Genomic DNA, 14,637 nt, shown 5'->3' on the forward strand with positions numbered 1-14,637 from the left:
AGAAGAAATAAACCATAATGATAGCAGCATAGCCTAATATAACTGTCTTTGCAATCAAATAAAATTATTTTCCTCGTTTATATTTTATAGTTTTCTTTATTTTACTTTATAGTATATTGCACGTGGCATTCAAATAACTGGCTTGATCCCGTTAGGAGATTAGTTTGGGGGTACTGAGGCAGCCTGTTAGAAAATAAAGATGATAAGGTCCAGCTCCTTGTATTAAACAAAAACAATTGTGTGTTAGTTCTCTTTATGATTGAACAATCTGTACAAAGAAGCTTTTTTCCAAGTAAATTTGGCTAGCAATTGTAGTACATTCTTTCCAATGTATTGTAGAGTCATGTTCTATTTATTTTCTTGGATCATGTCAGAATCAATTAGTTCACTAAGAAATCTCAAACAAGTTTTCATATGCTTGGCAATAATGCATTCTGTAAAATTGTCAAAAAGAATGTCATATTTTCCTTCTATCCAATAAATTTGTATTCGAAAAAAATAATAAAACGGGAGCTTTGGAACAAAGGTAAAGTTGTATCCGTGTGACCTATAGGTCATTGGTTCGAGCCATGAAAATAACCACTAATGTGTCTATTAGGGTAGGTTGTCTACATCATATCCCTTGGGTTGCGGCTTTTTCCCGGACCCTGCGTGAACATGGAATACCTTATGCACCAGACTGCCTTTTTTTTTTTGAAAAAAATAATAGATTTGCATTAATCAGCTTCTTCTTCTTCTTCTTCTTCTTACTAAATTCTTAGGTTTATGAATGTCCAATGTATGTCCTGACAGTTGGTTGGTTAATACCTTCCTAAGTCGCTAGGATTATAAGTTGCAATTCTCAATTGCGACCTATAAGTCTCATTGGGAGATTGCGACGTATAAGTTTCAATTGGAAATTGCGTTTATAGTACCCGAATTGCGATATATCGTGATTATTAATGAGTGGCATTTTTTGATTGCGCTTTATGAGTCACATTACCTAATCGCTATTTTAATTTTTGGTATCGCACTACTTCCAGCTAAATGCGCTTTGGGATTAAGATTTGCTCAATGTTTAACGGTAGCAATTGAAACTTAACTGTTATCCTTTATCCTGTTTAGGAGCTCAAGTTTTATCGCTCGCTTACATTGATATTATTTACCCTTAAAAATGGATAACAATTGAATTTATATGAGGTTTTAATAATATGTGGATTAATTCAATTTAAGTGATTAATGACGTTAGATTAAGCAAATGAAAGACGTAATAAATGATCAAACCAATGATAAGAGTGATCCGAGCTCTGTTAATGGCCTAACGAGGAACCTGCCTTCGGTTCTGAGCTTGCACTTATGAGGAACTTATGAACAAAAATAAGAACTTTGAATAATTTTTAGAAACATAGAAAATAGGAGTAAATTGCCTTGGTATGCATGTTACAATGTATTATATGAATAATAAGCTTTTCCCTTTATATAGTAGGTGAGTTTTACCCTAAGTACAATTCTAAGAAAAGTAAAAATCTTCCGTTTCGCTAATCACTGATTTTTTGCCGTTACGGGCCGAGGTACACTCCGTGATATCCAGTTAGTCACGGACATCACGGACCTTTATTAGTCGTGTGCAGCTGTTTGATATTTCTCTCCAAAGTCTTGAGGCTCGAACCGGACTCGGAGAACGTGGTCCCGATGCTCCCGAGGGCAAGTGTTTTGCTCGAGCTCCGATATGAGGTGCTCCTCGCTCTGACTCCGATTTCTTACGGTCACGTTCCTGCTCCGTTTGCCTCACTGGGAAACCGGGGTGCTCATTGGACTCGATTTTATCCGTATACAGATAGTCCTCTTGTTTCTTAGAGAGTAGGCTTGCCGAAACGATGGGAAACGACATATGACTCCGGTTCCTTCCTTTGTACGTTACGACGAGGGAGCCGAACCGTCCCATCAGTCGCATCGTTCTAATTTCGGACACGTGTCACTCATCGGCAGGTTGCCCCGAATGCGCAGCGTCAGTTGTTTCCCTATAAAAGCTTCCTTCCTTTGTTCTTTTTCTAATTTTTGACTAAATTACTACCTTCGAGCTTTCCAGTCATCATCAAACCTTCTTCAAACCTTCATATCTTCATCCTTGTTCTTCAATTTCTATAGTAATCTCCAGATGTTTTCCCAAATTTTCTTCAAATCTTCATATTGTGTTCTTCATCTTCAAAACCCATTTTCCAAAATTTTGCATTCTTTATTCAAATTTTCAAACACTCCCCCAGATGACAATGGCCAAACCATCAAAAACCGTTCCTCAAAAAGTTGCCTTTTCATCTTCTCAACCGCCTGTTGGTCCTGAAGCGGTTGCCCCTGAAGTGATCGCCCTCGATACGGCTTCCCTTGTTGTGGTTGCTAACGAACCGGCTGCCGAGCCTCCTTTGAAAGCGTTCATTCCCGGGGGCTGCTCAATTGCATATGACTTTAAAGTCGAGAAGCCTTCATGCAAACAGGACTAGAGTGAAGGAGTCTCGAGGTACATATGTTCTGTGACTGAAGATATTCTTCTCATAGTTCGTAAGGACTGCAATTGGGAAGGCAAGAACGTAGTAGTCTTTGGGCCCGAGGAAGCCGTTACTACCCACGTGGAGGGGTACTTAAGTGTTTATACTTATCCCTTCACACTGGGCCTGATGGACCCGATCATTCTAGACTTTTGCAAGAGGTATGATGTGTGCCTCTGGCAAATCCATCCATCGTTGTAGGGGATCGTGATCCTCCTCCGCTACTTTTTAAACAAGACCGAGTTTCGTCGGTTCACTATCGACCACCTGCTCCGATTAACAATTAAACTTATTTAGTGGTTTTAAGGATACGTGATTTAATCCAATACCAATTGACAAACAAGGAATTGAATAGATAATCTGAATAGTAAAATAAATTAAACCAGTGTTCTAGCAACGCTTTCGACCTCGATTCGAGATGGTCTCGAGGTTGGGTAAGAAGAACAGTAAAGAATCGAGGATAAACAATGATAAACAGTAATGGATAGTAAGTAAAATAGAGAGCAGCGTTTTTATATATCTTTATCAGTGAATCAATGCCCCTTACAAATAAATGTGGTCCCTCTTTATATAGTAGAGGAATCCTAAATAAGATACAAATATAATAACAAAAACAAATCCCATGATTGACGTCAATAACCGCTTGATTTGCTCTATTCCGGGATTTCTTCCGAGATCTTCGGTCGGTTGCTAATATCTCGCCATCCCGTTATTATGCCTTATTCGAAGTCGATTTTGCTCGGTCTCAATCTTCAGCGAGCACTTCGATCTTCGTGCTCCGTACTTTGCCATTGAGCTCGAGCCTGGTTTATTGCGAGCTTACCCTCGGGGCAGCTCCTCGTGCCTAAGATATCTCACATGCCCGATTTCGACCGTATACAACATCTAATGTTGAAAATTTTACTATATTTTTTAATTGTTAAATCGTACTTTGTACAAGAAAAAAAGTCATTTTTATATTTAATTAGTGATAGTAAATGTCGATAAAAAGCTTGTTTAAAATATTGACATAACAATAACGACAGGATAGTGTAAAAAAACGATAACAAAAATAATAATTTTGATTTTGATCTTAAATCACAATAAAGTGCAATTTAGTTACATTTAGAACTAAAAATGAAAAATTTACCGCATTTGTAACTTAAATGTGATAGATGGATATTAAGGAAATTTTAAGACTATTACTGAAAAATAAATTAGGAACTCTTAATAAAGGCCTCACTCTAATTCGTTTCTTTCAAAACCCTAACCGCCTCTCACCTTTCCTCAACCCTTTCTCACGATTGATTTGGGATTCCTTGGAAACATCCAAATTTCCATTTGCAAAAGCCAAGAAAATATGAAATTGGGGAAGGACATCGACAAGGTATTCTGAATTTTAAGATTATTATCAACTTGTTAGCTATCTTTTTTCTCAAGAGGGGGGTATTATTTATCTTTTTGTTTGTTTATATTTTAACGAGTTACATGTTCAACAAGTTTGGATTTATAGATCAGTGACCTAGGTTGTGGTACTGGATACACAACTTGGGTAACGATCTGTTTCAAGGAAGGCTTCTATCTAGCCGATCAATAAAGAACCCCTTTCGATGTTGTTCCAGTGTTATGACGGAAAGTCGGTTATTATGAAAGATTTGATTTTGAGTAATATTCTCCAACACGGCACGAGCAAGATAAAAAATGCTTGAAACTAAGTTTAGAGATAGATCTTGTCCCCTATTGCTGATTATTATTATCCTAGACTATAGACGATCTTAACTTATTTTAGAGATGTATAAAAAAATTTACATTTGTTTTAGAACAATTATGTATTATTACGTTGCTTACAATATTTTGATAATTAGAGTTTGTAGTTCTTTACAAAAAGAGTATGCAGAAGTGGCTATTTGTTTCATTTTTGTGGTGTATGGTGTTCTGAAATATCAAATGATTATTTCATCATGAAGAATTTTTAAATTCATTATATTATTTTAATATAAAAACCAAAAACAGCAAAACTATTGACGAGACATATTTTCCGACATTTCTATTTTATGTCGCAAGCAAGATGAGTCGAGAGTACATCTCATTGACATTTGACAACATGTCGTAAAATAAATGTCACTAATTATTTTATGACACTAATTTAAATGTCGAAAAATTCCCGACATTTATTTAAATGTAAAATAAATGTCAGTTAAGCATTTTGTGACATTTATGTGATCTATGGAGACATTTTTAAAATGTCGTCATATCCTTATTTTCTTGTAGTGAACCAACAACGTTCGCTCTGATACCATGTGAGATTTGCAAATGAAAACAGAGAAATTGAAGGATTTCAGTTAGACGAACCCTAGAATGTTCGAGAGAGAGAGAAATATCTGGGGAAAAAAATATGAGCTTCATTCATTATTAAAAAGGTGTCTGTACAAGTGTAATACCCGGTCCTTATACAAAAAGAATACAACCAAATAAACAGTGGGCCTTTATATACTGGGATTGCTACTATGTTGGGACTTCAGCACGTCTATCAGTTGGGCCATCTGTGTTATCTATGCTAACACCCCCTCAAGCTTTGGGGTGAGAGAACTCCCGGCAAGATTGTGTGGAACACCAGACAAGGATTTAGTGAAAATATCGGCCAGTTGAGATGTAGAGGAGATGAAATGAAGAAAAATCAAACCATCTCAAGCTTCTTCCGCACAAAATGGCAATCAAATTCAGGGAAAGGGTTGCGTAATTTTGAGGTAAAGCAGTACGTGAAATCGATTCTCTTGGGGCTTAGTGATATTCACGGGAGAGGTTTCGTTTACCTTGATATTAAACCGGATAACATTCGCGAAGTTGCCAAAATTGATGATTTTGGGTTCACGAAGAAGGGTGGAGTGAGGAGTCAGAAAATAAAGAGCGGACTCAAAGGAACACCTATGTACATGGAACCATAATCAGTTCTTCGTAACGAGTACGGACCTAAAGCCGATATTTGGGCTTTTGGGTGCACTAGCTTTGAGATGGTTACAGGGAGGACAATGTCGGATTAGAGTGAAGCTGACGACGTTGTTTATCTATTGTGCAAAATTGGAATGGGATCACCGGATTTGAAGAACAAAGGTTTGTCGAAAGAAGCTGAAGATTTTTTGAAAAAGTGTCTTGTTAAGGAGCCGAGATCGCTATGGACTGCTAATATGCTATTGAAGCATCCTTTCCTTTCATCTGACCAGACAAGAAAAAAGGAATTCAACCCACTTTTGTTTATAGAAATTGCTAGAGGAAGTGATCGATTGATTGATGATTTTCGCAATAGTACGGAGATGGATCAGCTAAAACCAATGAAGTTGTTGAATTGCAGATCCAACAAAAGAAGAAAGTTACTGGAAGGATGCTGATTATCAATTTTGATTGGAATTATACAAATGTAAAGAACTACGTTTTGGCTTGATCCCCTTAGAAAGTTCACGTGTAAATTGAACAATTAGCACATATGGAGTTTACACGAGTTACCTCTTGAAGTGTGAACTAAGTACGTCTTTTACGTTAGCCTCCAATTCCAGAACAACTTAATCAAAATGCCATGACCAACACGATCACAATCTCCTAACGTCTCGTAGTCTTCTACTGTATTACTCAAATAATATCCGGAAAGAATAAATTTAGTATGAGCGAAATTTGAGAAAAAAAAAGCACCAAAAATTCGGCCATCCTTGCGGCAGAAAAACCCATGTATATATACATGCACAAGGTCAAAACAGTAGGGACCATAGAATTTAATTAACAAGGCTCCCTATTATGGAATTAATTTCGAAAATTTGAAATTAACTTCAACCGTAGTAAATTGCGAATTATTTCACTAAAAATTCGTAATTGTACTCCTTAGTTTAATTTCAAAATTCTTTCATAAAATCTCATTTAACTCCTCGTAATAAGATTTAGATATTAATCAATCAATTTAAATTACTGATAATTTAATTTATATATCGATTACTACCTTTAGACATTTGCTTAGCCTATTTTATGCCCTGGATACAAAATTCACTGGGCGAGTTTATCCATAAAAACTTATAAGCTTTCAAAAAGGTATATTATCAATCTCAAAGTCGAGATATGGATTCTATCAACTAATTATTATTTTGTCAATGTAAGTATATTACTAGTAAAAATAGTATGGGTTAGCCAGTTTTTGGACTGGTCATTCAAAAATAGTCAGCGTTTGCAAAGTCATTGAAAATTAGTCAGTATTTTGCTGTAACACGGAAAGTTCCAGCATAATATACTGGAGATCGATGTACCTGTGTATGAACTTCCATCATTTTATGCTGGAACTCCAACACGCGGAAAGTTCCAGTATAATATACTAGAGATTGGAGCAACTGTGTATGAACTTCAGCATATTATGCTGGATCGGTATATTATACTGGAACTCCGGTATATTATGCTGGAAGTCCAGTATATTATACTGGAACTCCAGTATAAATATATTAGAATTCGGGTATATTTTTCCGGATTTTGAACAGAGTTTCACTGTATTATCTTTACATGAAAAGTGGCTAAATTTCGATTACTTTTGAAATTGTAGCTATTTTTGAATGACCACTTGTAAATCTGGCTATTTTTGAATTTCTCCCTATATTACTATTGTCCAATTTACCAGGCTTGTTAAAGAATCTTGCTTTTAATAAATCAAAACAATAAATAACATGCACAACTAATAATAATTATATCAAGATTTAGAGTATAAGTACAAGAAGTTAGAATTAAATCATTCTCATAATCAAGATAAATTATATTTAATCTTGTGTTACAACGCCATTCCGACGGTTTGTGCAACTTTGTCAATAAATTGTGACCATAAACTTTATGACTTATAAGAACCGATGATTTAATCTTTCGTGTATAAGCTCAATTATATACACTAAATCATCTACTATATATGCAAAGCACACACAACAAATACATGATCTATTTAAAATAAAATTTTATTGAATTGAACAAATAAATAAAAAATTATTTCATAAAAAATACTATAACAAAATGCATAGTTTATAGTATACCCTAGCAATATTTTTTGTTTATAGTGTCTTTTTTCTTTTTGGCAAGGTAGAATATTCCTAGGAGAGCTAGAACAAAGAATACTAATTTCACGAATTATTTACTTGGACTTGTCAATCTTCCGTTTCGTGCTTGAGACTTGACCAAATTTATTTTCTTTTTGCATAGCTAAAGCATAAATGAGAAAGAAAATTCAATTGCTACATTGAACCATGTCCTTCATCGGCGAAAAATAGCCTTAAAGTATGAGTGTTCTGGAAAGATTCCTTATACGTGAACTTCTCATCAAATTTATACCTATTAATTAACAGCTATTAGTAAGATTACTTGGAAAAATGGTAATCATTTGTTACAAATTACTACAATATAGGAAAAAGAGAAAAGAAACAAATTTTGGAAACTTTACAACTTAGTTTCTTGGCCCTAAAATAAAAACCTAGCTTGTAACTCAAGAAACACGTAATCATATGTTAATAGGGAAAAGGAAAACTAGGTAACTCCTACTTATATATAAGTAAGTACAGCAATAACAGAAAGTTACCAAAACAAAACAAAAACCAGGTTATCAATTACTATTGAGAGCAAGAAAAAAATTGATTCAATGGCGGCGATTACCGATCATCAAATAATATGGACGAGAGGCAAAACCATCGGAAGAGGCAGTTTTGGTATCGTCACTTCAGCAACAACAACAAACTTCTCAATTGATATTCCGTCGACAATCGCAGTAAAATCTGCCTTGTTTTCGCGTTCAAAGTCGTTACAGAAAGAGAGAGAATTACTACACGAGTTTCAAGATTGTGATCATGTTATTCGATGTTTCGGTGCTAATATTACTGAAGAAGATGGGAAGATATTGTACAACATGTTGCTCGAGTACGCGTCTGCCGGAAGTTTAGCTGATCGGATTGGTCAAAATTCAAGGCAAGGGTTGCAAGATTTTGAGGTAAAACAGTACGCGAAATCGATTCTATTGGGGCTTAGTCATATTCATGGAAGAGGTTTTGTTCACCGTGACATTAAACCAGATAACATTCTTCTTGTTGGTACTGATAAAGTTGCCAAAATTGCTGATTTCGGGTTCGCGAAGAAGGTTGGAGGAGTAAAGAGTCAGAAAAGAAAGCACGGACTCAAAGGAACACCTATGTACATGGCGCCAGAATCAGTTCTTGATAACGAGTACGGACCTGAAGCTGATATTTGGGCTTTCGGATGCACTGTCTTTGAGATGGTTACAGGGAAGACAGTATGGGATTGCAGTGAAGCTGACAACGTTGTTTATCTATTGTGCAAAATTGGAATGGGATCACCGGATTTGCAGAATAAAAGATTGTCAAAAAAGGCTGAAGATTTTCTGAAAAAGTGTCTTATTAAGGAGCCAAGATCGCGATGGACTGCTGATATGCTATTAAAGCATCCATTTCTTTCATCTAATGATAATGTTGTTGTTCGTGAGCAGACAAGGAAAAAGGAACTCAACCCGTTTTTGTTTATTCGACATCTGTGCTGGTGAAAGTAATCCTTTGATTGACGATTTCTGCAACGGAGATGGATAAGCTAAAACCAATGAAGTTGTTGAATTGCAGATCCAACAAAAGAAGAAAGCTACTAGCTAGAAGGATGCTGATTATCAGTTTTGATTAGAAATTTACAAATGTAAAGAATTATACTAATGTAAAGAACTACGTTTGGGCTTGATCCCTATAGGAGCTTATCCCGGGGTACGTAGGCAACCTGTGAGAAAACGAGAGATCAGGTGCAGCCCCTTGTATTAAACAAAAACAATTTTGTGTTTATATTTTCTTAATTAGTAATGTTCGACTTGGACTTGCTAGCGATGGATTTCAGCCATTTCGGAATTCAAAAACTTCATATAGCATTTGGCATGTGGTTCTTATTCCTTATAATTTACCGCCTTGGTTGTATATGAAACTGGAAAATTTTATTTTGTCAAGGACATTACTGCTAGCAACAGAAAGAGGTATTTGGCAAGGTTGATGCAAAAATAAGCAAAGCACTGGATGAACTGTTAGTAGTAGAGCAGACATCTGTCTTACACAAGCTGAAAAAGATAAAAGACTGAATCTGAAATTGAACTGCCAATGAAATTAGTATTAAAAACAGAGCTGCCTGCAAAAGTAGATTGTTTCATCTGGGCTGCACTTTTTCCGAAGCTTGTTTGACTCAGGACCTTTGCAAAAGGAATATGTAGCCAATAAACAGATACTACAACATTTCTATGCTTGGTCTTTCTCTTGTTCAATGAAATACTTGCTTACAATATGTATGAAGGTTTGGGTTTGTACTATCACTATTATTCAAGTCCATCTGAATGTGTAGTCCCAAAGATATTGTTTTGTTAGTTATGTTATACTCATCGTGTTCCAGAAGATTTGCCATTCATGTTATGAAAGATCCCAAATAATATGTATTTTGAAGATTTTATCAAATAGAGTTTTCCAGTACCGTCTTGCTCTCTAGCTGTATTCATGCAACAATAACTAACAGTCTGGAGCAGTTTATCAAATTTAGTGCTTGCATATTAGTTGAACAGTGCATTATTTTTCCACATCAAAAATTTTCTATGATTATATTTGAACAGTGCATTATTTATCTTGTAATGCATTAACTCAATGGATATTTTGATTATTGTAGGATAAATTTGAGAGTGTTGACATGATTGATCATATATTGGGATGGATGAAAGAGTATTGGAACAAATGGAGAGGACACTTGCATGCCAAATATGGGGGTGGAGTAATGGCGAAAGACTTGAAAGGTGGCACTTCTTTAAAGGCTGAATTACTGTCCGTTCTACGTTCAACTAGATAGGAAAACAAATCTTTAAGTGAGAAAAACATATCCTTACATGATCGCTTGTCTACCTTAGAAGATGAGATGAAAGAAATGAAGAAAATAAAGGAATTCTTTGCTGCTCAACAATCACATGTCTCGCCTACGACATCGCTCGTTTCAACTGAATGATCACTATTTTTTTCAGCTAACCAAGTTAGTAACAATATACTCTGCTTTTTAATTTTTTTGTTGATTTTTATAGTCATTTTTATCTTATTGCTATTTCTGTTGCATTCATGAATTTATATTCCTTCAAATTAAAAAATATGGGCAGACGCACTCAATTGGTACAAATAGAAAGGCTCGTCCAGTGAGTCATGACACTAGCGAGTAAACTACGAGTTTTATAGTCATGTTTATCTGTCATGTTTGGTGGAGGAAAATCCCCTTGAAACTCCCCTGCATTCTGTGGTACTATATATGCTTAGGCAAAGTAAATTGTACTGTGCTTAAGGATATTTCTGAATTAACTTTGCCATGTTTTGTGATTTTGAGACTGATTCTCATTCGTATTAGTATTAACTAGACCAGCTATGTTGAAAATACTATTCTAAAGGAATTTGGAGCGGGGAAGCCCTTCACCTTCTTACATAAAGATAATGTAAGACAAGAGGGGAATATATGAGTAATCTCGTAAAGTTCAAAGCAAATTTGCAATTCCTTGCAGCAAAGTAACTGGCACAAAACTTTCCGGCAAATGCCAGAGGTCATGCCTCAGAATTCTTCCCTACAAGTGTCTATAGCAGTAATATAATCAAGCAAATATTTTTGAATTGCAATTACTTCGTCTGCCTTTTTTGCTTCTGCCATTGATTTTAAGTCCTTGAGTAGGTTCATGTACAAATAATTAGTTGTTTCTTGTTTCAAGTTTCATGTGTGACTTGTTACTCTAAGAGCCTAAATTGCCAATTCCAGCAAATTTCGATGAAGAATGTAGACTTTGACTTTGGAAAAGGCAAAAAAACATACATAGCAAAATAAGAAGGAAGAAGGAGAAAATATTCAATTAGTTGCACTTACCGCGACACATGATATGTTCTGGTGAAAGCAGCTGGACTTATACAAAATAACAAAATAAACCTTCTCCTCTTCTTTTATCGAACCGAAGTTTAGTTTACCGTTACAAAACTTTTCTAATTAATTTTCTTATATTCTTGTAGCCTTGTTGATGTTGCTGGATAACACCTGATGAATTTAGACTGTGTTTGGGTAAGCGGTTTAACCATTTCTAGTATAAATTTACATATATTATTTTACCAATAGTTATTTATCGTCTTTTCAAAATTTTGTACTTACAGATTTTGAAGATTGAAGCTACAAGCCAAGATACAAGTTTAGAAGAAACACAAGCTCATTATTATTTTGCTAGGAATGTTATGTAAAACATGATTTCATAGTCTAGCTCAGGATGTTAGCAAAGTTTTTTTGCTAAGGTGTTGAGCAGATATTGAAACTAACATCATGGGATGTTAACATTGTAATTAATAACTTTTTATATAGCAATTTGACATTTATTGATAAAAATTAATGTTTTGTGACATCGAGCTTTAGGACTACTTGACAAGATATATGGTCGTTATAGTTACTACAATTATTTTAAATAGCGACTAGTGCTGCTCGTCTCTAAAAGATAATCTACGACCAGTTAAAGATTGGTCGCTAAAACTGGTTAACGACCGGAAAATATATATTTTCCATAATATATTTATCGCCTATTAGGGAGGAGAAGGCTGGTCGCTAAAACTATTTAACGACGGGCAAATATATATATTTTTACAATATATTAATTGTCTACTGGGACGAGATATGTAGTCTCTGAAGGTATTTAACGACTAGATTTTTTTTCCGTCTCTAAAAATATTTAACGACAAGGTTTCTGAACCGGTCGCTGTTGAGCTTTAGCGGCGGAAGCTATTACGATGGGTGGCGACCGGTTTTTTCCCGCCGCAATTGCTCTATTAGGACCAGAATTTGATCTTTAGGGACCAGATTTACCTTCGTTAAAGGCCGTTTTTCTTGTAGTGCGAAGAAAGTGGGGCACACTGAGCAAGTACGAGAAATTAGCCCCGCTCCGCTTTTTTAAAAGCAAGGACCACTACGGGAGGTCATGAAGAGGAGTAGGAGCCAGCTTTAGGGGTTCAATCGATATGACAATGATGTATACTTGATAAAGTTTTTGGCGCCACCAAAATACTAAAAAAAAAAGCGCTTTCGCAAGAGTCAACGTAGTCCCTTCTGAATAGGAGGGGAAACAAAAAAGAGTGGTCTCCTATGCCTCTAATGTCTTTTTATCCTTTGTTTGGGGTTCCCTAGCAAACAAAGGTATTCACATCACACGTTTCATGTCAAAATGGCAAAGCAACATGGTATTGACAACATATTTCATTTGGTGTGTTGTTTTTAAAGGAATTCTAGTGGTGTGTTGTTTTTAAAGGAATACCAGATATATGCAAAATACAATTATAGAATGAGACTCATAATGGAAAGAATAGACGGAAGTCCTCGATAATAATACATGGCATAAGTTGCATATCCATAATTGCGATTTATAAGATGCATTTGGTAGTTGCGATTTGGTAATTGCGATTTTTCATTGCAATTGCGACTTACAAGACGCATTTGGCAAATTATGAGTCGCAACTTAATCGTGAGTTTAATTTTTCGATGTCGCTTTGGGATTAAGACTTGCTCTATGTTTAACCCTAGCAATTCAAACTGAACTGTCATCCTTTATCCTGCTAGGAGCTCAAATTTTGGCAGCGATTACCGATCATCCAATAATATGGACGAGAAGCAAAACCATCGGAAGAGGCAGTTTCGGTATCGTCACTTCAGCAACAACAACAAACTTCTCCATTGATATTCCGTCGACAATCGTAGTAAAATTTGTCTTGTTTTCACGTTCAAAGTCGTTACAGAAAGAGAGAGAATTACTACACGAGTTTCAAGATTGTGATCATGTTATTCGATGTTTCGGAGCTAATGTTACTGAAGAAAATGGGAAAATATTGTACAACATGTTGCTCAAGTACGCCTCTGCTGGAAGTTTAGCTAATCGGATTAGTCAAAATTCAAGGCAAGGGTTGCAAGATTTTGAGGTAAAATAGTACACGAAATCAATTCTATTCGAGCTTAGTCATATTCATGGAAGAGGTTTCGTTCACCGTGACATTAAACCAGATAACATTCTTCTTGTTGGTACTGATAAAGTTGCCAAAATTGCTGATTTCGGGTTCGCGAAGAAGATTGGAGGAGTAAAGAGTCAGAAAAGAAAGCACGAACTCAAAGGAACACCTATGTACATGGCGCCAGAATCAGTTCTTGATAACGGGTACGGACCTGAAGCTGATATTTGGGCTTTCGGATGCACTGTCTTTGAGATGGTTACAGAGAAGACAATGAGATTGCAGTGAAGCTGACAACGTTTTTTATCTATTGTGCAAAATTGGAATGGGATCACCGGATTTACAGAATAAAAGATTGTCAAAAGAGGCTGAAGATTTTCTGAAAAAGTGTCTTGTTAAGGAGCCGAGATCGCGATGAACTGCTGATATGCTATTAAAGCATCCATTTCTTTCATCTGATGATAACGTTGTTGTTCGTGAGCAGACAAGGAAAAAAGAACTCAACCCGTTTTTGTTTCTTCGACATCTGTGCTGGTGAAAGTGATCCTTTGATTGACGATTTCTGCAACGTAGATGGATAAGGTAAAACCAATGAAGTTGTTGAATTGCAGATCCAACAATAGAAGAAAGTTACTAGAAGGATGCTGATTATCAGTTTTGATTAGAATGAGTATACAAATGTAAAGTATTATAGTAATGTAAAGAACTATGTTAGGGCTTGATCCCCATAGGAGCTTAGCCCGGGGTACGCAGGCAACCTGTGAGAAAACGAGAGATCAGGTGCAGCCCCTTGTATTAAACAAAAACAATTTTGTGTTTATATTTTCTGTAGTATTGAACAGTCTGTATTAAAAGGCAGATTTTTGGTAACAGTGAGTACATTTTTATTTCATCATATCTTGCAGATTTATATATATGTTGTATTCTTCTTTCTTAGATCATGATATATAGAATCAATCTGTTAACTAGAAAGAGAGGCTCTTTAAACAGTGACTAGCTACATTCTGTTTTAATGTATGCAGAGTTATGTTATATTCTTTTATTTCTTGGAATCATATCTATTAGAGTAAGAACAAATAACATAACAAGCCTCATTTGTATGTAAAATT

General features: G+C 35.6%; 1 protein-coding gene and 1 pseudogene across 1 annotated transcript; both read left to right on the forward strand.

The window, feature by feature from the left end:
- The first annotated feature begins 8,103 nt into the window (after positions 1 to 8,103).
- On the forward strand, positions 8,104 to 9,424 carry LOC107829361 (mitogen-activated protein kinase kinase kinase 20-like). The gene has a single exon (XM_016656827.2). It carries the CDS (start codon positions 8,149 to 8,151, stop codon positions 9,058 to 9,060), a length of 912 nt encoding a protein of 303 aa, XP_016512313.2. The 5' UTR covers positions 8,104 to 8,148; the 3' UTR covers positions 9,061 to 9,424.
- A 3,329-nt stretch (positions 9,425 to 12,753) lies between these two features.
- LOC107829362 (mitogen-activated protein kinase kinase kinase 20-like) lies at positions 12,754 to 14,176 on the forward strand (annotated as a pseudogene).
- Positions 14,177 to 14,637: the final 461 nt, after the last annotated feature.

Source organism: Nicotiana tabacum, chromosome 4, assembly GCF_000715075.1.
Source record: "Nicotiana tabacum cultivar K326 chromosome 4, ASM71507v2, whole genome shotgun sequence".
Lineage (NCBI taxonomy): Eukaryota > Viridiplantae > Streptophyta > Magnoliopsida > Solanales > Solanaceae > Nicotiana > Nicotiana tabacum.

What these genes read in the sequence shown, in the direction of transcription:
- LOC107829361 (XM_016656827.2), top strand. Translation starts at nt 8,149, where the DNA reads ATGGCGGCGATTACCGATCATCAAATAATATGGACGAGAGGCAAAACC.